This window comes from Quercus robur, chromosome 8, assembly GCF_932294415.1.
Source record: "Quercus robur chromosome 8, dhQueRobu3.1, whole genome shotgun sequence".
Classification (NCBI taxonomy): Eukaryota; Viridiplantae; Streptophyta; class Magnoliopsida; order Fagales; family Fagaceae; genus Quercus; species Quercus robur.
This window is the reverse complement of record NC_065541.1, coordinates 12597009-12622153: the sequence shown is the minus strand read 5'-3', so window position 1 is coordinate 12622153 and position 25145 is coordinate 12597009. Positions and strand designations below refer to the sequence as shown.

The window sequence follows — 25145 nt, the reverse complement described above, 5'->3', positions numbered from 1 at the left end:
AATCAGCATTCAATGCTAAGCTAGAATCCCAGCTGTTATTGCCCAAAACAGCAAGAACCTTCTGAAAGTTGAGTTTACTACTCTTAGCTAAAATCCTAAGAACGATTCTCTAAGGATTTTCTGAAAATTGAGAAAGATTTAGCAAAGATTATTTGCTAATCACCCCCTAAAAACCTTGATATAAATGGAACTCTCCATTAATGCTTCAACAACACATTAAGCTACACACCAAGACTTTTCCTTAACCTCTATGCAAAAAGCCTTCTCTAAGCTCTAAAAAGTCACTAAGTTCTTAGTTTCAAACTTAGAAACCAAGTTCCTCAGCTCCTAGCTCAAAAACACTCTTCATAGCTCTACTAAAAAATACTCAGCTATCCCTAGCAGAAAGTCCCAGCAGTCTTACTATATACTCCCACTCATCACTCATACTACTCACAAATGACCCTTACTACTCATACTACTTGAAATATCCCTCATTACTCACTATATATTCACGAGCATGTCTTGGCACCATAATGATCTTGCTGCGCTAGTTGGGATCTCTCTCTCTCCCTTCATCTCACACTAAGTTTTCTCCATTATTTGTTATTATGGAACCCATGATATTTACTTATTCATTTACTATTAATGGTTATGATGTAACTGTTACTATATAATTTTTCCCTCATATTGTTATATTAGAAGACTCCTCTCCAAAGCTAACGGATGATGAGTCTGAAAGTGTAGATATTTTCCTTAATCTGTGAAGTAGCTAACAACTGGACATTTATCCTATTTTTTCTTACTTTACCACTGGGCAATTTTCTGCAGAAACACCTTACCGTTGGGCTTTTTTCTGCAGAAATACTTTACTGCTGCGTCATTTCTTACAGTATGTTTTTTAACCGTGCTAACACGTTCGCTGTAGGGATTGTTCATGGGCCACTCTTGTCAGTTCCAATCTAAGCCTAAGGCATAAAATATAGTGGATTTCTTAGATCTTCACCGATAGCCGTTGGGCTGCGCATCAAGCCCATCGTCGAGCTTTGGTTTAGACCTCCAACCCAATATAAATCTCATTTGTCGGGAAGGAAACTTTTTTGCCCCGACAGAGACTAAACTGATGCATTCTAAATCCACTCAATCCACTTACTATGGAACCCCATTTTTTCCCACTACATTCAACAACAAAAAAAGCCCATTCAACTCTATTGTATGTCTTGCTCATATCTAGCTTAAGAGTTATAAAGCCCAAATTACCAAATTCTTTGATTTCATATGATGGAAAGTCTCAAAAGCAACCCAAATATTATCTGCGATGGCTTTGTCGGATTGAAAAACACTCTAAGATTCATAAAAAATAAAAAATAAAATATGTGGCAGAATTCTTTTTACTCTATTAGGCAAAATATTAGAAACAATGGCTTAATTGCTCTTATAATTTTTTACTTAATTTCTTTATCACTTCTTTTCTTCAAGTTTTTGGATAGTCAATATCAACTTCTTTTCTTTTCTTAATTCTCTCTTATTTTATTTTACGGTTTTAAAAAAAAAAAAATTCTATCTAATTCTATTTTACATTTTATTGGTAATACCCACAATTGTAATTATGTTATATATATATATATATATATATATATATAATCTCTTCCTCTCTTTTTTTTAAAAAAAAAATTCTATACCACTTGATTTTTTTTTCTAATATTTTAATATTCTTCTTCTACTTCTTCTTCTTTTCTCTTTTCTTCTTTTTTTTTTTTTTTTTTGGTATCTCTATAATTGAGTTTTTCCTCAATTTTTTTTTTTTTTATATAAAATTGAGCTTAATTGTCTTACAATTCTTTATTAACAATCTTTTAATATACAGTTACACACACACACAATCTTATCTCTTCCTTATGTATATAAATCTCTTCCTCTCAGCAAAAAAAAAAAAAAAAAAAAAAAAAAACTCTTCCTCATGTAGGTGAAATATAAATATATATATATATATATATATATGAAATATATATATATATATATATATTTATATAAATCTCATCACACTTGTAAGTATTTTTTTTTTTTTAATTAGGAAATGTAGAAACCCCGGATTATGATGAATGGAAGAAACTAACTTTTAGAAGATAAAAAAAAATTAGAAAAGCCTCTGAGCATGCAAACTAATTTAATTTAAAATTTTGTTTTTTTTTTTATAGAAAAACTAGAAGTTCAAGTGAAACCCACATCAGTTGTTATGGATAATGATAAAGTGCAACCAACAAAGGAGAAACTTTTATATTAACATGTGCACATTTGTTATTGGAAATGAAGTTTATAATCGAGTTTGTATGATCACGTAATGATGGTTTGTGCAACCACAAATGCATATATCTCATCACACCACTAGGTAAGAAAAGTGCATAAGATAGATAAACTAATCATATCAAGTTTTTGTGAATACACAAATTAAACGGACAAAATTGGCCTTTGTCCCTTTCTATCAAACAATCCAGCATTTTGCCTCATTTCCCAAACTAATTAGGGAAATGCCTCTCTTTTGAAACTCGATTTTCTCAAAATCGAGTTAAGCCGTATAGTGACGTTTTAAGGATCCTATAGTGACGTTTTAAGGAGCCTATAGTGCCGTTTTGGAACTCGAGCTCCATGAACTCGAGTTATAGGCAAAAAGAAAAAAAAATTGCATGGAACTCGAGTTCATGGAGCTCAAGTTCATGAACTCAAGTTCCAAAATGCCAATATAGGTCCTTAAAACGTCATTATAGGCTCCTTAAAATGCCATTATAGGGCTCCAGAATTTTTTTTTTTTAACTCGATTTTGAGAAAATCGAGTTTCAAAAGAGGGGCATTTCCCTAATTAGTTTGGAAAATAGGGCAAAATGCTGGATTGTTTGATAGAAAGGGGCAAAGGCCAATTTTGTCCCAAATTAAACCCAACCTCTTGATAAATAATTAAATATCCGGATAAAATATATTCATATTTTTCTGTTCACTTCAAACATTTCTTAAAAAATATTTATATTTGAGAATTAAAACCCCACGTTAGTTTGATTTTACTTCTCACATCACACTAAATGATCTACTTGGTTTTTTTAAAACTTTGTGGGCAAAATATAATAGCAAAGTTGTGAGTCATCGAATACCACGTAGGACCCCAAACCAAGTGTCTTCAAGAGTTCAACTAAATCGAGGCTGATAAACAATTGTGCCAACAAGGAAAATAAAATACAATTTTTTGAAAACTATTTAAAGAATATCAACTAAACAATAAATTCAAGTGTGGGACTTACTATTTTTTATGGTTTGTAAAACAAAAAATTATATTTAAATTCTCTTACCAAATAGACCCTAAAATTTCCAATGAATGGCATCTGATTTTTCTTTTTGAAGTTATGAAATGTTATGATTTTGTGTAGTACAAGTGTACAACTTCCTCTTTTTCCTTATTGCTCAGTTGAGGCTCTATTGGTCTCTCTCGACCCCACATAGGCCTAAGGCAGGGAGACGCCCTCTCCCCATTATTTTCATCATACTGAAATATTTTCTCATCTATTTCAAAGAGAAAATCTTAATGGGCTGATGTCTCTCATGGAGTGTCTGAGTTTGTATAGAATTATGTCATCCAAATCTTCAATCTTCTTCAATAGCAACCTAAGCAACAATCTTCGTCGGGTTTCCAATAAAAACTACTAAAACTATTGGATTTTTAGATAATAATGTGTAATGGACCAAGAGGTCCAATTATATGATAAGTCCATGTACTCCTAAATCCTAATCCTTGTACATGTAGTCGCTAGATATACCCTATTAGGTTTTATTGTACAATACACATTGATAATATTGCTAACAGTAACAATGTAGTTGTCAAGAGCTTTATCCAGTACATGTAAGCCGAACCACATAACCTTAGTGTTCCCTCTCATTCTCTTATCCTACTTCTACTCACTACAATTTTCCCAAACTGTTTTCTTTTTCTCTTTAAATTTTGATTTTGAACAGAAACAAAAAGCATTTCGTTGCTAATATTGTTGAGAAAATCAATTCCAAAACACAAGGATGGAAAACAAAAGTTCTTTCAAATGCTGGCAGGGTTACCTTTGCAAAATCTGTACTTATTGCCATTTTTATGTATTCCAGGGTTATCTTATCTTTGCTCTAACATTGATGTTTCTAAAAGAAATTTTATTTGGATCAGATGGGATAGAAAATAAATGTTGTATGGAATTTTGGGATTCTTTATACAAACTGAAATGTGTTGGGGGTCATGGTCTCAAGATAGCAGTGGATTTTAATCAAGCTCTCATAGAAAAATTAGCCCGAATGCTTGCAGAAGAAAATAGCAAAGAATGGGTGAAGAAGAGGAGATCCAAATACTTACGAGCCATTCCTTCCTCAAAGCCCCTGAAGCCCAACCATTCCTCTTGGCTATGTAAAGGAATTTAAGTTCCAGGAACCTCATAAAGAAATTTGCTAGTTTTTAAATTGGCACTGGGAGCTCAATTAATATATGGGAGGATAAGCTAGCTCTTGACCATGACAAGCCGAAATTTCCTGAAGACAGTCCTTGCTCTTGGCTGTGATAAGGTAGTTTTTTGGCACACTTTCAACAAAAAGTTTTCAGCAAATTTAAGCTAAATCAGTTGCTTCCAAACATACACTAAAATCAGGGAGAGAAATACAGATTGGCCAATCAATGCCACCATAAGAAAATCAAGTATTTTGTTTGTCCAATGCATTGAAGCCAATGAGCTCTAGATCAAATAACACCTCCCCCCATGGTAAGAAAACAACGTACTGTTGTAAGTATCAGGACCACTGAGTAGGACCATAGCTAAAAAACAAGAATAAAAGACTGATCTGTTGAACATAAATGACCACTGGAAGAGAGGCTATCCCCATTCAATGATAACTAGACACAACAGCCAAGAATGACACCTCCAGAATGGAGTTGCAGGGTAAGCAAATGATGAAAGTTGGTTCTGATAAGGCCAACTTACATTTGGTAGACATGCATCCTTAGGAGAACATTTATATTCAAAGTGAGGGAGATTTTGATATTGCATCAGAAGGTAGAACTTTAGAACAACCCAGAGAAGAAACATTAATGCCTACAAGTGGATCTTGATCTAAAGCAATTGGTTGCGTTACAGCAGAAAGGCAAAGCAACTCAACATAACAGACGTGCACACGCTCTTTTATATGGTGTGGGATGAGATCATGAGAAGGAGCTGAGGAGGAAATCTTATTGATAATGAGCATACTAGATAATCTCCTAAAGAAACTAATAAAGAAATGGAAATTGAGATGAGATTATGAGAAGCATTGATGAATATAGGTAGATCCTAATCTAAAGAAATCATATATTTTTTATTTTTATTTTTTATTTTTTAAGAATGAAATAATAAATTTTTGTTTGTCCTATTCTCTGGTGCAAAAGGAGGACAAAAGACAAAAATAACAGTTGCAAAAACAGTAATAAAAGCAAATCAAAAAAATGAAGAAGAAAGTATAAGAATTAGATAGATGGGAAAATTGTCAATTCATGATTTTTTTTTTGGCAGGTTACAGATATGAACTAACAGGTTCTCCATAAACTATGTAAGCATATCAGAATTCGAACACATTGACATTAGAAGAACTACAACTTTTAGGGTCTAGAAGCTTCCTAGTCAAAATATAAAAACATTTAAGAATTAAGATACGGGTGTTTAAACAGCCCAAAAACAGGTCCTTACCACTACTAAATACCCATCTTTTTTTGTTTTTTTGATAAGTGAGTTTTGGCCTAGGGGAAGGGGGAGGAGGAAATTCAAACTAGTGACTTCCACTTTATGAGGCATTGTCCCTAGCCAATTGTGCTACCACTTGGGATTGACTACTAAAAACCATCTATATACATGAATTCATGAACGAAACATGGATCGCAAAGCACTTTTACTTACAAGAATCTAGAAGTTCATTAATAAACAAATGGCTGCAAGTATTTAATAAATACAACCAGTAATAAAGCAAAAGGTCCCAAAAAGATTTAACTTTGAAATCTTACTTTACCATTTCATCTACACCAAGAAGTGCATCATACTATATATAATCCCTTTAGGGTGCATAGGGTACCCTAGACCCTGCATATATACATATATATAGTGCAATAAGCATTCAAAACCCAGCTCATGGTCAAGACACATAATGAAGTTGCCACCAATTACTCCAAAGAGTTATCTGCAAGAGTACAAATATGCGTGAATAAATATAGAAAAACTAAATTTGATAGGGAAAGTGTATTTCAATTTTTTTTTTTTTTTTTTTTTTTTTTTTTTTTTTATATTGGTAAGTCAGACATTTATCTTGTGAGTCTTGAACTAATGACCATACCCTCCATCCTATTATTGAGTAAGGACTTAGTGTCATTTGAATTAAAGCTAATTGGTAGTATTTCAGAACTTACAATTGTTTCTTCCAAAATTTAAGTTTTGAGGTCACAGTTTTGATAGAAACAAAAATTATTTTACCATTTCAATTGTCATAGTTAGGCCACAGATTGATTGATCCAGTTTCAATAATTCCAGGTATATGTGGTAGCAAAAGCTTATTTATGAAAATTCCATTATCAAAATGTTGGCCTGATTCAAAAACCAGCTATACGTATCTTATGAAGGTCAAATGGACGTTCTGCATATTAGTTGTCACAAACCCAGGGAACTTCTATAAAACAATCTCACCCAAATAACAATCACAAAATAGTAATGTCACTTTACCACATAAAGAGGTTACATTATAGAGATAAAATATTTGCAACATACCTTCAAAACTAGTTGCTAAGTACCAGTTAAAGTTATATACCTTTCTCAACTGTAATTAGACATGTTGTTGAGAGCCTTGGGAACATTGATAGTGTCTCAAAAACACCTTCCTTCGAAAGTTTAGCGGGAATTTTGATTGTCATTGTGTTCAAGGCTCTTGCCTTCTTTAAAATATACATTACGAATTTGACTTCATGTTCCAATTCTTCAAATCCATCAAAATTAAAAGTTCTAAGGCATGATGACAGACAACCAGGAGCATCCGGTAGCTCCATCCAGCAAAACCGATTTTCATTATCATAATCCTAATGACAACATACACAGGACAGTAGATCATAAGTGTAAATCTAGGGAACATTAATTAACAATATCTTCTGATTATCTTAAACTAACCTTATTAACAACAAGAACTTCCAAATTAGGAGCCACTAGGAGCAAGGCTAGTAACACGTGCCAGTTAGATGGAGTGACTTTAAAGTTCAATCGGACCAAATTTTGGAACATGGAAGGATAAATAGAACCAAAGGCTATGCACTGCACCACAAGATCAAAAATGAAAAATTTTAAGCTTTAATCCAAAACAAGAAAAACATGATAAATTATAAAAAGGGGTCTTACCTCTTTGTCACCAGAAAACAATGAAAGGAACTTAGCATTGTTTAGTGCTCTAAGAAGCTTGAATATCCTGTCTCCATAATATATCTCATATACACGAGTCCAATCCTCAAGAGCATAAATATCGACACGTGCTTCAATCAAATGGGCTAGTTTTTCATGGAAAACGATGTTGCGCAAATGGCCAGAAAATCGAAAGTACTCGAGAGCTGGGGTGTGTATCTCGAGATTGTAATCAGGAGGTTCGGGTTTATATGATTTAAATTCAATATGTAAACGTTTCAGGGTATGTACATTTATTTTAAAACTGAACACATTGTCCATACATTCTCTTACCACTGACAAATCTTCGAGGACTGGGCAGCCAGAGATAAGGGTCGAGATATTGTTGGTTGGTCCATAGCTAATTTTGGACAGACGCAGAATCTTGAGGCTTGCGAATTGAAAGGATGGAGGAGGATTGAGCACAATTCCGCCGCTTAATTCGAGAACCACAACTGTTTTGCAAGTGAATAAGCTTCTGGGCAACCAGAAAAATTTCCCCACGTAAACATGACTATCGTCTTGGCGGCCATCAAGGTAAATCTCGAGATGGAGTTGTTGGACATTACGGGCTAGAGCAAAGTGGATCCAAGTGTCGAGATGGAAAGAGTCACAAGGAGAATACCATGTGAGGCGAAAACTTCGGAGCGACGGCGCTATGTGTAGAGCCAATACTCTGTACACAATATATGTAAAGCTTATGGGTTTTTTGCAGCAGTTATCTTTGATGTCCAGTGTTGGGACGAGAGTCCAGAGGGGCTTCCACCTGTTCGACAAAATGGCTGTGGCGAAGGCTTCTTTCGTTGGAAGGAAAGAAAGGATGTGGTAGAGAAGAGAGTCCGGCAGGTTGCTGATCCTGTCAGTGTCGATCACTGCGTTTCTGTTGAGAGTGAGTTCCGTACATTTTGACATCGATTGAGCAGATGATTCGCCCATCGACACTTCGCAAGAAATTAAAAATGAAAGGGAGAAGAAAAGGGCTGGGTTTAGTGAAGAAGAAAGAAAAAAAGAGAAAAAAAATGGCTAGAGGAGGAAAAAAAAAATGAAAAGGAGGAGCTGGGTTTGGTTTCCGTGAAGAAGAAAGAAGCAAGGTGGAGAAGAAATAGAAAAGAGAGAAAGAGAGAGAGAAAAGATTATTTTAACGAAGAAGAGAGAGTAACCAATTAAAATATAATATCTATCTATGCTACAATGAGGCGAAACAACTTTATTAGTCCTTAAAATTTACCTATTTGGTGCTGGTCATTTAGGTTCCAAATAAGCTCTACTGGTTGTTCCTCAAAAACAAAAACAATAATAATAATAAAATAAGCTCTACTGGTCTCTAAAATTTAAAAAATGAGCACTATTGATCTATCTGTTAACTTCTTTTAGTTTCATTATCTATGTGCCGAATGAAGAATTAATGAGATGGCAAATACTAGAGATGACACATCAGTTTTCAAAAAGCTAAATTGCCAAATCAAACTTATTTATATTAATTCATCTTAGTTTAAAAACTAAACAGAAAAAAGATCAAAAAATAAAATAAAATAAAATAAAATAATTATCTTCAAAAATTCCCAATCTCATCATTCTTTTCTAGATTTCCTCCTCATTGCGGCACCAATCTTGAAGTACACCCAGATTAGGGATTGGGCATCGTTATCTCCTTTAGTTACTTCCCAATCGTCAAGAATAATAGTTTTATGTTTGTTTCGATGGAAAATCTTGTGTAAAGATAGTTTTCCGTGTTTTCCAGTGTTTGGGAGCATAAAAAAAGATGGGTCAAAAGAAAACTATCTTTGGTCAACATAAAAAGTATGGCTTATTTTTAAACATTGTTTTCCATTAAATTTTTTTGGAAAATAACTCTATCTCACAGCAAGCTAAATAAGGGAAATTAGAAAATTGTTTTTCAACTTATTTAAAGTTGCTATCAAATATTGGAAAATGAGATAGTTTTATAGAAAATGATTTTTGAAAAATGACTCATTTTCTAGAAAATATCATTACTGAAACAAACAAAGCGTAAAATAAAATAATTATATTCAAAAATTCCCAATCTCATCATTCTTTTCTAGATTTCCTCCTCATTGCAACACCAATCTTGAAGTACACCCAGATTAGGGATTGGCATCATTATCTCCTTTAGCTACTTCCCAATCGTCAAGAATAATAGTCACTAAAATGATAGTAATTCATGATCTTAGAACCAAAATCGATTTTCGGGCAGCATCCATGTTGGTTTTTATTCGCATATTATGTCTACTCAAAAGGAAGATAAGTAGAACTTATTAATGAGAAAGCAAAATGGATGGCACACTATAATCAGCATCTATCCTTGATTTTCTTGGTTTCTTCCCTTTGTCATCTTTATGCCTTTAGGTACTTATATTGTCTAAACACTTTAAAAAAAGTATGCCTTTAGGTACTTATATTGTCTAAACACTTTAAAAAAAGTATAATGGCACATCGATAAGATTAACAGTGCGATTCAAGATTAAGGTTGGCGGTGTGAAAGAAATCCGGAATGGACAATGAGAATGGGGATTTTTGAGAATTGGCTGTTTAGGTTTTAATCTTTTTCTTTTTAATTATATTTAATTTTTAGTTTTCAAAACAAAATTGAATTAATATAAATAAATATGATGTGGAAATTTTGTTTTTTGATAACTAATATTGTATTTGTCATGTCATTAAAAAAAATGTCACATCATTGTTCCGTTAGACGCATAAACAATAAATCTAATAGAAGTTAATAGATGGACTAATAGAACTCATTTTTTAAACTTTAGAGACTAATAGAGTTCATTTGAAACTTGAGAGACCAAAAACACTTAGTAAGTAATTTTCAAGGACCAACATTGTAGTTTTGCCTACTATTTAAGGGAATTTTTCTATTTAGAGTCCTCATTTTTTAGTTCAAAAATGTCCTTACACTCCTATGTTTAAGTAAAGACAAAAGTAACTGACAATCCGGTAAAAATACAACTCCACCTTCTACTAAAATATTACCTAGAAAATAGGGTCACTCTCCTACTGATTTTTATATTACTTTATTCACTTATAAATTAAATTCTTAGAATAAAAATTATATATATAAAATGAAAACACAAGTTTTTTTCTACAAAATAGGACTACTAAAAAAAAAACCACAAATCACGCACGAAATGCGCGTGTTGAGGCTAGTATTTTTTAAAACTTTGGAGCTACAAAAAATTGTTAGAGCACTCACAGTAAGAGCAACCACATCAGTTCATGCAAAATTCTTGTCTATTTTGCAAAAAAAACCTACTTTTTTTATTTTACACACCCACCTCTACAAAACACTCTCATTAATTTTTTTTATTCTACCATCTATTTTATTTAAATAATAATATTTTTAAAATTTTTTATTATATCCAACAAGCAAATCCCCATGTGGCCCCAGCCCACCTTTTCCTTTTTTTTTTCCCACGCCAACCATCTTTCTTCTTCTCTGGACCATCTCAGGCCTCTTTTTTCTCCTTTTCCTTCTTCCTTCTACTCTTTATTCTTTATTCTTTCGTCTTTATTCTTTAGCTTGAGCTTTTTTTCTCTGAACAAGCTTTTTGGAATGACGCCAGTAACTCCAAGATTTCTCAAACTCAGTGGTTGAGGCTGGGGCAAGGGTGATTTTGTGGTTTTGTTGTGGGAAGAAGTCAGAGGGGAAGAGCAAGATGAAGGGGGAGAAGAAGACAATGATCTCCTCCACAAGCACCGACCTCTTCCACAAGCATCGATCCAGTCGACCCAGAAACACTGATCTCCACCACCGATCCACTTCTGTTGACCCACAAACGGCATCTCTGCCGGCACCGCCGATCCATAAGCTATTTGTTGGTTTGTCTGTGTGGGTGTGTTTTTGTGTTGGATTGTCCTTGTGGGTGTGTTGGTCTGTAACAGAGGAGCAAGAATATGAAGGAGAAGAGAAAAGCCCAAGTTCATTTCAGAGGAAGAAGAGAGAAAAAAAAAAAAAAAAAAAAAAAAAGGGAGCCAAATTGGGAAATTAATAAAATAATAATATGCAAAGCTATAATAACCTTGCATATATGTCGTTAGGGGTGTTTGCGGTGCTGTTTTGGATTATTTTTAGCACTGTATTTTAAAGTGCGGCTTAACTAAAATCATAATTACACATTTTATTTTTGCAATTATATGTGCGGTACGGTGTGGTGCGGTTTAAAGTTTAGCCAAAACCATAAACGCATCGCACCTCATTTTTGCAGTCACATATACGGTGCGGTGTATAAGATGTGGTTTGAATGATTTGAAATTGATATATATTTCAAATTTTTGGCTTTTTTTACCCAGCCCAAAACTAATTTTTCTCTTTATTTTGGTCCAAGTTTTAAACTATTGGACTAGTGTTTTTTTTTTTTTTTTTTGGCTGGCTTTCTTAATCAACACTTGCTAAGGTTATCAATTTTTTTTTCTTTTTTGAAAACTAGGGTTATTAAACTATTAATAATATATTTAATATTAAAAATAATTAAATATATTATTAATATATAAAGAATGTGCGGTGTGGTTATGCTATTTTGTGAGCGGTTTTGGTGCGATTTTTATGGTTTGTGCAATTTATGCGGTTTAGTGAGCACCCCTATATGCGGTTACTGTAACAATGTTGCATTTATGCATAATTTTACACCCACTAATGTGGGTATTTTTTTTGTCAAAATGTGTAAAATCACGTACTTTTAGTATTTTGCAAAATTATGCAACCACATCGGTGGTTGCTCTAAAGAAAGTATAATAGCTATAATGTTATTTTAGCAACTAAAAACATCAAAATGCAAGCTACAGCAAAGTTGCTATAAGTTGCTATTTGGGTTTTTGGCAGTGGTTGTGGGTGGTTGTTCTTGGCTTGCTAGTTGTTGTTGGGTGGTTATGGGTGGTTGTTTATTGTTAGGTGCTCATATTATTTATTGTAGTAGTTGTTGTTTATTATAGTAGATATATTATTTTATTGCGTTGAAAACTAAAATAAAACCTCCGATGTTGGATGTTTTGTAAAGTGAAAAGGTAAAATAGATAAAGTAGTTTTTGATAGAGCCAAATAACTAAAATTATGGCTCTACCAATGTGGATGCTCTTATCTTTGATAGCCCACTATAGCTCTATCGGTTTTTTTTTTTTTTAGATATTGCAACTTATAGCAACTTTGCTGTAGCTTGCATTTTGATGTTTTTAGTTGCTGAAATAACATTATAGTTATTATTTTACACATTTTGACAAAAAAAACACCTACATCAATGGATATAAAAATTGGGATATTAAAGTAGTTGAATATATGGTTTCTCAAAAAAAAAAAAAAAATTATGCATAAATACACCATTATTACCGTAAGAGCATCCACAGCAGTGGAGCTAAAAATTTAGCTTTTTAACTCCACCAAAAGTTACTTTATCTATTTTAGCTACATACATGCTGCAGCAGTGGATCTATTTTAGCTTTTAACACAATAAAATAATATAAACATCACAATAAAATAATATATCCACTACAATAAAATAATATATCTTATACAATAAATAACAACCACAACCACCTTCAACCGCCACCGCCACCGCCGCCGCCGACGACTTTTTTTCCACCGCCGCCGCCACCGCCACCGCCACCGACGACTCTTTTTCCGCCGCCACCACATACAGAGACCATCCATACATAACTCTGGCTCTGTGCAACACAACAAATTACACTAACAGCAAAACATAAAAACTTTCCCGCACAAATAACAGAAATCACATAATCCAGACAAGAAATTTCTGCAAATAGAAAATTCTCAATTCAGAGCCCACATAATCCACACAACTAATTTCTGCAAACAGAAAATTTCCAATACAGAGTGCACAGAATCCACTTTCACAAAAATAACAGAAAATTTCCAAAACACAAAATTTCCAATACAAAGACCACATAATCCACACAACCAATTCCTGCAAACAGAAAATTCCCAATACAGAGAGCTTGAATCAACGCAACAAAATAACAGAAAATTCCCATCAATTTATAGACAAATTACAGAGACCACAAAATCACAATAACCCAGAAAAATTAAGCTATGAAAAAATCCACTACAAAAGAAAAGAGAGAGCACTGACCTGAAGTGGATCGGCTGGGACGGCAACGGCGACGGATTGGGCTGGGCTTGGACGGCGATGGCGTGGAGAGCTTGATGAGTGAGATGAGAGCTTGCGACGGCGACGGACGGCGATGGTGATGAGTGAGGGAGATGAGCTGGAGTGCGATGAGTGAGGGAGATGCGGCGACGGACGGCGTGGGCTGGGCTGGTCTAGGACGGCGACGGCGTGGGCTGATTTGGGCTGGACGGCGACGGACGGCGTTGGCGAGGGCTGGTCTGGGACGGCGAGGGATGGCGTGGGCTGGGCTAGGCTGGTCTGTGGCTTGGACGGTGATGAGCGACGGTGATGGGCAGGAGCGATTTGGGAGATGAGAGTGAGGGAGAAGGAGATTGAGAGTGACGGTGAAGGAGAAAGGAAATAAAAGAATGAAAAAATGGGGAAAGAGGGATTATTTTAATCTGGTTGCCGCATAAAAAATTATTTTTTTTGTTTAGATGAGTGCTACAGTGCACATCTATAGATAGATGTGCACTGTAGCAAATCAGCCAAATATTTTGGCTTTGCCTCCACTGCTGTGTGCTGGTTTTGCAATATCAGTAGAGCTAAAATAGCATTATAGCTTTTTAGCTCCATTGCTGCAAATGCTCTAACCGCATATATGCAAGGTTATTTTAGCTTTGCATATTATTATTTTATTAATTTCCCAATTTGGCTCTTTTTTTTTTTTTTTTTTTCTCTCTCTCTCTCTTCTTCCTCTAAAACAAACTTGGGTTTTTCTCTTCTCCTTAATTCTTACTCCTCTGTTACAGACCAACACACCCACAAGGACAATCCAACACAGAATATTCTTACTTCTTCTCACAACAAAACCACAAAATCACCCTTGTCCCAGCCTCAAACACTGAGTTTAAGAAATCTTGGAGTTACTGGCGTCATTCCGAAAAGCTTGTTCAGAGAAAAAAACTCAAGCTAAAGGATAAAGACGAAAGAATAAAGAGTAGAAGGAAGAAGGAAAAGCGGAAAAAGAGGCCTGAGATGGTCCAGATAAAAAGAAAGATGGTTGGCGTGGGAAAGAGAAAGGAAAAGTGTGTGGGGGCCACGTGGGGATTTGCTGGTTGGATATAATAAAAAATTTTAAAAAATAATTATTTAAATAAAATAGAGGGTATAGTAAAGAAATTGATGGGAGTGTTTTATAAAAGTGGATGTGTAAAAAAAAAAAGTTTTTCTTGCAAAATAGATAGAAAATTTGCACGAATTGATGTAGTTGATCTTACAATGAGTTTTCTATCAATTTTTTGTAGCTCCAAAGTTTAAAAAAATACTACCCTCAACACACACGTTTCGTGCGTGGGATGCGACTTATTTATTTTTAATGGTTCCATTTTGTAGAAAAAAAACTTGTTTTTATTTACTTATTTTATATATATAATTTTTATTCTGAGTATCTAATTTATAAGTAAATAAAATAATATAAAAATTAGTAGGAAAGTGACCTTATTTTTCTAAGCAATATTTTAGTAGAAGTTGAAATTACATTTTTACGGAATTTTCAGTTAGTCTTGTTTTTACTTAAATACGGGATTGTAAGTACATTTAAAAAAATATATGAAGAATTTAAATAAAAAAATTCACGTAAGTATAGACAATATTATATTTTAATTGGTTACTCTCTCTTCTTCGTTAAAATAATATTCTCTCTCTTCTCTATTTCTTCTCCACTTTGCTTCTTTCTTCTTCACGGAAACCAAACCCAGCTCCTCCTTTTCATTTTTTTTTTTTTCTTCCTCTAGCCATTTTTTATCTCTTTATTTCTTTCTTCTTCACCTTTCTTCTTCACTAAACCCAGCCCTTTTGTTCTCCCTTTCATTTTTAATTTCTTGCGAAGTGTCGATGGGCGAATCATCTGCTCAATCGATGTCAAAATGTACGGAACTCACTCTCAACAGAGACGCAGTGATCGACACTGACAGGATCAGCAACCTACCGAACTCTCTTCTCTACCACATTCTTTCTTTCCTTCCAACCAAAGAAGCCGTCGCCACAGCCATTTTGTCGAACAGGTGGAAGCCCCTCTGGACTCTCGTCCCAACACTGGACCTCAAAGATAACTGCTGCAAAAAACCCATAAGCTTTACATATATTGTGTACAGAGTATTGGCTCTACACATAGCGCCGTCGCTCCGAAGTTTTCGCCTCACATGGTATTCTCCTTGTAACTCTTTCCATCTCGACACTTGGATCCACGCCGCTTTAGCCCGTAATGTCCAACAACTCCATCTCGAGATTTACCTTGATGGCCGCCAAGACGATAATCATGTTTACGTGGGGAAATTTTTCTGGTTGCCCAGTAGCTTATTCACTTGCAAAACAGTTGTGGTTCTCGAATTAAGCGGCGGAATTATGCTCAATCCTCCTCCATCCTTTCAATTCGCAAGCCTCAAGATTCTGCGTCTGTCCAAAATTAGATATGGATCGACCAACAATATCTCGACCCTTTTATTTGGCTGCCCAGTCCTCGAAGATTTGTCAGTGGTAAGAGAATGTACGGAAAATGTGATCGGTTTAAAAATAAATGTAAATACCCTGAAACGTTTACATATTGAACTTAAATCATATAAACCCGAACCTCCTGATTACTATCTCGAGATACACACCCCAGCTCTCGAATACTTTCGATTTTCGGGTCATTTGCGAAACATCGTTTTCCATGAAAAGCTAGCCCATTTGATTGAAGCACGTGTCGATATATATGCTCTTGAGGATTGGACTCGTGTATATGAGACATATTATGGAGACAGGATATTCAAGCTTCTTAGAGCACTAAACAATGCTAAGTTCCTTTCATTGTTTCCTGGTGACAAAGAGGTAAGACCCCTTTTTATAATTTATCATGTTTTTCTTGTTTTGGATTAAAGCTTAAAATTTTTTCATTTTTGATCTTGTGGTGCAGTGCGTAGCCTGTGGTTCTATTTATCCTTCCATGTTCCAAAATTTGGTCCGATTGAACTTTAAAGTTACTCCATCTAACTGGCACGTGTTACTAGCCTTGCTCCTAGTGGCTCCTAATTTGGAAATTCTTGTTGTTAATAAGGTAAGTTTAAGATAATCAGAAGATGATATTGTTAATTAATGTTCCCTAGATTTACACTTATGATCTACTGTCCTGTGTATGTTGTCATTAGGATTATGATAATGAAAATCGGTTATGCTGGATGGAGCTACCGGATGCTCCTGGTTGTCTGTCATCATGCCTTACAACTTTTAATTTTGATGGATTTGAAAAATTGGAACATGAAGTCAAATTCGTAAAGTATATTTTAAAGGAGGCAAGAGCCTTGAACACAATGACAATCAAAATTCCTGCTAAACTTTCGAAGGAAGATGTTTTTGAGACACTATCAATGTTCCCAGGGCTCTCAACATGTCTAATTACAGTTGAGAAAGGTATATAACTTTAACTGGTACTTAGCAACTAGTTTTGAAGGTATGTTGCAAATATTTTATCTCTATAATGTAACCTCTTTATGTGGTAAAGTGACATTACCATTTTGTGGTTGTTATTTGGGTGAGATTGTTTTATTGAAGTTCCCTGGGTTTGTGATAACTAATATGCAGAATGTCCATTCGACCTTCATAAGATACGTATAGCTGGTTTTTGAATCAGGCCAACATTTTGATAATGGAATTTTCATAAATAAGCTTTTGCTACCACATATACCTGGAATTATTGAATCTGGATCAATCAATCTGTGGCCTAACTATGACAGTTGAAATGGTAAAATAATTTTTGTTTCTATCAAAACTGTGACCTCAAAACTTATATTTTGGAAGAAACAATTGTAAGTTCTGAAATACTACCAATTAGCTTTAATTCAAATGACACTTAGTCCTTACTCAATAATAGGATGGAGGGTATGGTCATTAGTTCAAGACTCACAAGATAAATGTCTGACTTACCAACATAAAAAAAAATTTGAAATACACTTTCCCTATCAAATTTAGTTTTTCTATATTTATTCACGCATATTTGTACTCTTGCAGATAACTCTTTGGAGTAATTGGTGGCAACTTCATTATGTGTCTTGACCATGAGCTGGGTTTTGAATGCTTATTGCACTATATATATGTATATATGCAGTGTCTAGGGTACCCTATGCACCCTAAAGGGATTACATATAGTATGATGCACTTCTTGGTGTAGATGAAATGGTAAAGTAAGATTTCAAAGTTAAATCTTTTTGGGAGCTTTTGCTTTATTACTGGTTGTATTTATTAAATACTTGCAGCCATTTGTTTATTAATGAACTTCTAGATTCTTGTAAGTAAAAGTGCTTTGCGATCCATGTTTCGTTCATGAATTCATGTATATAGATGGTTTTTAGTAGTCAATCCCAAGTGGTAGCACAATTGGCTAGGGACAATGCATCATAAAGTGGAAGTCACTAGTTTGAATTTCCTCCTCCCCCTTCCCCAAGGCCAAAACTCACTTATCAAAAAAACAAAAAAAGATGGGTATTTAGTAGTGGTAAGGACCCGTTTTTGGGCTGTTTAAACACCCGTATCTTAATTCTTAAATGTTTTTATATTTTGACTAGGAAGCTTCTAGACCCTAAAAGTTGTAGTTCTTCTAATGCCAATGTGTTCGAATTCTGATATGCTTACATAGTTTATGGAGAACCTGTTAGTTCATATCTGTAACCTGCCAAAAAAAAACCATGAATAGACAATTTTTCCATCTATCTAATTCTTATACTTTCTTCATTTTTTTGATTTGCTTTTATTACTGTTTTTGCTACTGTTATTTTTGTCTTTTGTCCTCCTTTTGCACCAGAGAATAGGACATACAAAAATTTATTATTTCATTCTTAAAAAATAAAACCCAAAAATTTATGATTTCTTTAGATTAGGATCTACCTATATTCATCAATGCTTCTCATAATCTCATCTCAATTTCCATTTCTTTATTAGTTTCTTTAGAAGATTATCTAGTATGCTCATTATCAATAAGATTTCCTCCTCAGTTCCTTCTCATCCCACACCATATAAAAGAGTGTGTGCACGTCTGTTATGTTGAGTTGCTTTGGCTTTCTGCTGTAACGCAACCAATTGCTTTGGATCAAGATCCACTTGCAGTGTGTGCTTTCTCTGGGTTGTTCTAAAGTTCTACCTTCTGATGCAATATCAAAACCTCCCTCACTTTGTATATAAATGTTGTCCTAAGGATGCATGTCTACCAAATGTAAGTTGGCCTTATCAGAACCAGCTTTATCATTTGCTTATCCTGCATCTCCATTTTGGAAGTGTCATTCTTGGCTGTTTTGTGTCTAGTTATCATTGAATGGGGATAGCCTCTCTTCCAGTGGTCATTTATGTTCAACAGATCAGTCTTCTATTCTTGTTTTTAAGCTATGGTCCTACTCAGTGGTCCTGATACTTACAACAGTACGTTGTTTTCTTACCATGGGGGGAGATGTTATTTGATCTAGAGCTCATTGGCTTCAATGCATCGGACAAACAAAATACTTGATTTTCTTATGGTGGCATTGATTGGCCAATCTGTATCTCTCTCCCTGATTTTAGTGTATGTTTGGAAACAACTGATTTAGCTTAAATCTACTGAAAACTTTTTGTTGAAAGTGTGCCAAGAAACTACCTTATCATAGCCAAGAGCAAGGACTGTCTTCAGGAAATTTCGGCTTGTCATGGTCAAGAGCTAGCTTATCCTCCCATATATTAATTGAGCTCCCAGTGCCAGTTTAAAAACAAGCAAATTTCTTTATGAGGTTCCTGGAACTTAAAAATTCCTTTCGATAGCCAAGAGCGAGGGTTGGGCTTCAGGGGCTTTGAGGAAGGAATGGCTCGTAAGTATTTGGATCTCCTCATCTTTACCCATTTTTTGCTATTTTCTTCTGCAAGCATTCAGGCTAATTTTTCTATGAGAGCTTGATTAAAATCCACTGCTATCTTGAGACCATGACCCGCAACACGTTTCAATTTGCATAAAGAATCCCAAAATTCCATACAACATTTCTTTTCTATCCCATCCGATCCAAATAAAATTTCTTTTAGAAACATCAATGTTAGAACAAAGATAAGATAACCCTGGAATACATAAAAATGGCAACAAGTACAGATTTTGCAAAGGTAACCCTGCCAGCATTTGAAAGAACTTTTGTTTTCCATCCTTGTGTTTTGGAATTGATTTTCTCAACAATATTAGCAAAGAAATGCTTTTTGTTTCTGTTCAAAATCAAAATTTAAAGAGAAAAAGAAAACAGTTTGGGAAAATTGTAGTGAGTAGAAGTAGGATAAGAGAATGAGAGAGAACACTAAGTTTATGTGGTTCGGCTTACATGTACTGGATAAAACTCTTGACAACTACATTGTTACTGTTAGCAATATTATCAATGTGTATTGTACAATAAAACCTAATAGGGTATATCTAGCGACTACATGTACTAGGATTAGCACTTAGGAGTACATGGACTTATCATATAATTGGACCTCTTGGTCCATTACAAATTATTATCTAAAAATCCAATACCTAAAAATCCAATAGTTTTAATAGTTTTTATTGGAAACCCGACGAAGATTGTTGCTTAGGTTGCTATTGAAGAAGATTGAAGATTTGGATGACATAATTCTATACAAACTTAGACACTCCATGAGAGACATCAGCCCATTAAGATTTTCTCTTTGAAATAGATGAGAAAATATTTCAGTATGATGAAAATAATGGGGAGATGGCCTTAGGCCTATGTGGGGTCGAGAGAGACCAATAGAGCCTCAACTGAGCAATAAGGAAAAAGAGGAAGTTGTACACTTGTACTACACAAAATCATAACATTTCATAACTTCAAAAAGAAAAATCAGATACCATTCATTGGAAATTTTAGGGTCTATTTGGTAAGAGAATTTAAATATAATTTTTTATTTTGCAAACCATAAAAAATAGCACACTTGAATTTATTGTTTAGTTATTGATGTTCTTTAAATAGTATTCAAAAAATTGTATTTTATTTTCCTTGTTGGCACAATTGTTTATCAGCCTCGATTTAGTTGAACTCTTGAAGACACTTGGTTTGGGGTCCTACGTGGTATTCGATGACTCACAATTTTGCTATTATATTTTGCCCACAGAGTTTTAGAAAAACCAACGTGGGGTGAGAAGTAAAATCAAACTAACGTGGGGTTTATACTTTATATAGGCTGCATAAGAAGTTTCTTAGTTGCTTTAATTCTCAAATATAAATGTTTTTTAAGAAATGTTTGAAGTGGACAGAAAAATATGAATATTTTTATCCGGATATTTAATTATTTACATTATTCATTCAAGAGGTTGGGTTTAATTTGTCTATTCACAAAAATTTGCTATGATTAGTTTATCTATCTTATGCACTTTTCTTACCTAGTGGTGTGATGAGATATATGCATTTGTGGGTGCACAAACCATCATTACATAATCATACAAACTCCATTATAAACTTCATTTACAATAACAAATGTGCACATGTTAATATCAAAGTTTCTCCTTTGTTGGTTGCACTTTATCGTTATCCATAACAACTAATGTGGGTTTCACTTGAACAGGGGTGGCTTGATGCATTTGGGGACCTAAGGCGAAAATTGATCATCTTGTTTTAAATGCAAAATTACTACTAATTAACATGAACTACGTAGAATTTTTTCTTTTTTTAGAAATTTTATAGACAGAAAAAATTTGACAAAAATTTTCATACTTGTTGATGTGGTAGATTGATAGTGGTAAGTAAAACAGTGGTGTTAGTAGTAGACTTAGATGAAAACTAGTAAAAATTTGCTAACTGAACTCTTATTATTATTCTTTTTTTTTTTTAGAAGTGCAATATTCACAATATTTTTTATAACAAATCTTAGATTTTAAACTACTTTTTGTTTTCTATTTGAAAATATCACTATAATTATTTTTTTGCCATCAACAATAAGCTGTAACAACCTGCTACTTAGCATTAGTTGTAAAAGTGTTGTGAAAAATATTGTGGACATTGCATTTTTCTCTATTTTTTTATTTGATTTTCATCTGGTAAAAAAAAAATTTTATTTATTGATTATAAATAACCCTATTGGTTAAAATTTGGGGGCCTTTTTTTTTACTTGGGGCCTTAGGTGACTGCATTTCTTACTCCACCATTCAGCCGGCCCTGCACTTGAACTTCTATTTTTTCTATAAAAAATACACATTTTTAAATTAAATTAGTTTGCATGCTTAGAGGCTTTTCTAATTTTTTTTTTATCTTCTAAAACCATTTATCATAATTCGGGGTTTCTACATTTCCTAATAATAATAAAAATACTTACAAGTGTGATGAGATTTATAATAATTAAAAAAAAAAATCACCTACATGAGGAAGAGTTTTTTTTTTTTTTTTGCTGAGAGAGGAAGAGATTTATATACATAAGGAAGAGATAAGATTGTGTGTGTGTGTGTAACCCTATATTAAAACACTGTTAATAAAGAATTGTAAGACAATTAAGCTAAATTAAAAAAAAAATTGAGGAAAAACTCAATTATAGAGATACCAAAAAAAAAAAAAAAAGATGTAGAAGAAGAATATTAAAATATTAGAAAAAAAAATCAAATGGTATAGAATTTTTTTTTTTTTAAAAAAAAAAAAGAGAGGAAGAGATTATATATATATATAACATAATTACAATTGTGTGTATTACCAATAAAATGTAAAATAGAATTAGATAGAATTTTTTTTTTAAACCGTAAAATAAAATAAGAGAGAATTAAGAGAAGAAAAGAAGTTGATATTGACTATCCAAAAACTTGAAGAAAAGAAGTGATAAAGCAATTAAGTAAAAATTTATAAGAACAATTAAGCCATTGTTTCTAATATTTTGCGTAATAGAGTAAAAAGAATTCTGCCACAGATTTTATTTTTTAAGAATCTTAAGAGTGTTTTTCAATCCGACAAAGCCATCGCAGATAATATTTGAGTTGCTTTTGAGACTTTCCATCATATGAAATCAAAGAAATTTGGTAATTTGGGCTTTATAACTCTTAAGCTGGATATGAGCAAGACATACAATAGAGTTGAATGGGTTTTTTTTTGTTGTTGAATGTAGTGGGAAAAAATGGGGTTCTATAGTAAGTGGATTGAGTGGATTTAGAATGCATCAATTTAGTCTCTTACTTCATTTTGGTCAACGGGAAACCAAAAGACCATATCAAACCCTCCAATGGCATCAAGTAAAGTGAACCTTTATCCTCTATCGCTTCTTGCTTTGCTCTAGAGGTTTAAACTGTCTTATTCAACAAGAAGTTAGCAAGGGTAATATTCAAGGTTTCTTCTTGTACAAAAATAGTCCAAAGATTTATTTATTTATTTATTTTCCCTTTAGATAATAGTCCTCTATTTTTTTTTTTTTCTATGAACATGCCACTGGACAACATATTAATTAATAAAGAGAAAAGTAATCTCCTTTTCAGTAAATTAGTTCCTTTTCTATGAACATGCCTTTGGACAACATATTAATAAAGAGAAAAGTAATCTCCTTTTCAGTAAATTAGTTCCTAAAGCAACAAAGAATTCTATCAAAGTTTTGCTTGGTGTTCAAGAAATTAAAGAATACAAAAAATACCTTGGTTCACCTATTGTTGTGGGAAGAAATAAAAGAGCCAATTTGAACTATATCAAAGATAGAGTTTGGAAAAAATTGCAGGGTTGGAGGAAAAACTACTCTCACAAGTAGGCAAGAAAGTATTGTTCAAAGCTGTCGTTCAAGGCATCTCTATGTTTGCTATGAGTTGCTTTAGACTACCAGTGGGTTTGTATAATGATATTAAAATGTTGCTCCGTAAATTCTGGTGGGGTCAATGAGGTGATCATAGAAAATTTCGTTTGAAAAATTGAGAATCTTTATATTAACCAAAATTGGCTAGTGGTATAGGTTTTAAAGATCTTTGTAAATTTAATGAAGCTATGTCGGTTAAACAAATGTGATGCCTTGTTCATGAAACTAATTCATTATGCTAAAACCTCCTTTAGTTCTTACGCATGGAAGAGTATCTTATGGGCTAGAAGGGTCATCTCTATGACTGCTAGATGGAGGATTAGTGATGGAAAAAATATTAGTATCTATGAAGATTGTTGGCCACCCAAGAGAGAATGGTTGTAGAATTATTTCGCCCCCTTCCCATTGATGCTAAGGTTGAGACTCTTATTGATGCTGATTCGGAGTGGTGGAGCTCTCATCCCATAGATCATGCGTTCCTTTCTTTCGAAAATGATTAAAGCGTCCATCTCTGTGCAATCTCGCAAGATGATTGTCTGTTTTGGTCGAAGACTAGCAATGGGTCATATTCTATCAAGTCGGGTTATCAACTTCTTTGTAAGGATAGTCATAGAGACTTTGCTTCGGTGTCAAACACTAAAGTTGTTCAAAAATTCTAGAGTAGGTATTTGGAAATTCAAAGTTCCTGGAGAGTTTAAACATTTTGTTTGTAAGGTATGTTCTAATGCTTTACTGACAAAAGTTTTCTATATAGACAATAATCCTGCTTGAAACTATATGTCATTTAAGCTTAATGGCACCAAAGTCTACAATGCATGCTCTTTAGGATAGTGAAAAGATTCAACCAGTTTAATATCAAGACTTTGGCTGGATTGATTAATTGGACAGAACCATCATTTGGATCTTTTGATGATTTAACAGTGTCCTGTTTTGTGTTGTGTTTTGGGTTGTAGAGGATGCAGTGATTGTGTGGTGGCGGTGTTGGTTGGTGGCCGCTGGTTGTGACAGTGGTTGTTGGGTGGTGATCGCTGTCTAATAGTTGTGTTTTGTATTGGGCTGCGTTATTAGTTAATATTATGTTAATGTATTATATATATTATTTTAAGGACAAAGTTTAGTTATAAAATTGGTTGTAGTCAATTCAATATCTTTTTATTGGAGGTGAATTTTGACAAATTCACTGATGAATTACATTTTCTTCTTATATCCTCTATGCTTGCAAAATTTCTAGAAAATTAAAGATCAATAACTATGTCATCAATAAATTGTTTAAATTGCAAGTTTTTGTTATTTAAAATTTTGCATAAAATATAAGCTTATAAATTATACAGTAAATAATATCCAATTGACACAAAATTTGATATGTGTATTAAGAGCATAAAGAACATATAATTTAACAGTTAGATTTTTAAAATATATAGTAATGTGAATGATATTGAGTAAGGTTGTAGTCTTATGCTACAGCCAATTTTGTAGCTAAACTTTATCCTTATTTTAATATATTGAATTTAAAAATAGAAGATGTGATGTATGACGTATTGGAAAATTGTGTGTTAAAATAATAAAATTGCTATTTGATGTGTTAAAATGACATATTTTTGCAATAGTTGATGCTGGTGTTCTAAGAGCATCACCATCAGCTGTTTCAAAAAAAATTCCATTTTGACACATTAAAAGCCTACTTTATTATTTTAACACACCATTTTACAATTCACCCTTTATCACATCTTCTATTCTTCAATTCTATACATTAAAATAATATATATCAATATTAAAATAACATTAAAAAACCATAAATATAAAAAATACAAAATAAAAACCCCCTACATACACAAACACA

General features: G+C 33.5%; 2 protein-coding genes and 1 long non-coding RNA gene across 3 annotated transcripts; 1 reads left to right on the top strand and 2 right to left on the bottom strand.

Annotated features, from left to right (window-relative positions):
• Positions 1-5911: 5911 nt before the first annotated feature.
• Positions 5912-8579, bottom strand: LOC126694647 (putative FBD-associated F-box protein At5g56700). Its single transcript, XM_050391021.1, has 4 exons — positions 7398-8579; positions 7173-7313; positions 6820-7084; positions 5912-6198 (listed from the first exon to the last, which is right to left on the bottom strand). The coding sequence occupies exons 1-4, from the start codon at positions 8370-8372 to the stop codon at positions 6182-6184; spliced, it is 1398 nt and encodes a 465-aa protein (XP_050246978.1). The 5' UTR covers positions 8373-8579; the 3' UTR covers positions 5912-6181.
• Positions 8580-13041: 4462 nt separating this feature from the next.
• LOC126693909 (uncharacterized) lies at positions 13042-14166 on the bottom strand. The gene is made up of 2 exons (XR_007645569.1): positions 13541-14166; positions 13042-13204 (listed from the first exon to the last, which is right to left on the bottom strand). It is a non-coding gene; the product is annotated as an uncharacterized LOC126693909 (long non-coding RNA).
• Positions 14167-15223: 1057 nt separating this feature from the next.
• LOC126694646 (putative FBD-associated F-box protein At5g56700) lies at positions 15224-17879 on the top strand. Its single transcript, XM_050391020.1, has 4 exons — positions 15224-16390; positions 16476-16616; positions 16708-16969; positions 17567-17879. Exons 1-4 carry the CDS (start codon positions 15416-15418, stop codon positions 17581-17583), a joined length of 1395 nt encoding a protein of 464 aa, XP_050246977.1. The 5' UTR covers positions 15224-15415; the 3' UTR covers positions 17584-17879.
• The last annotated feature ends 7266 nt before the right edge of the window (positions 17880-25145 follow it).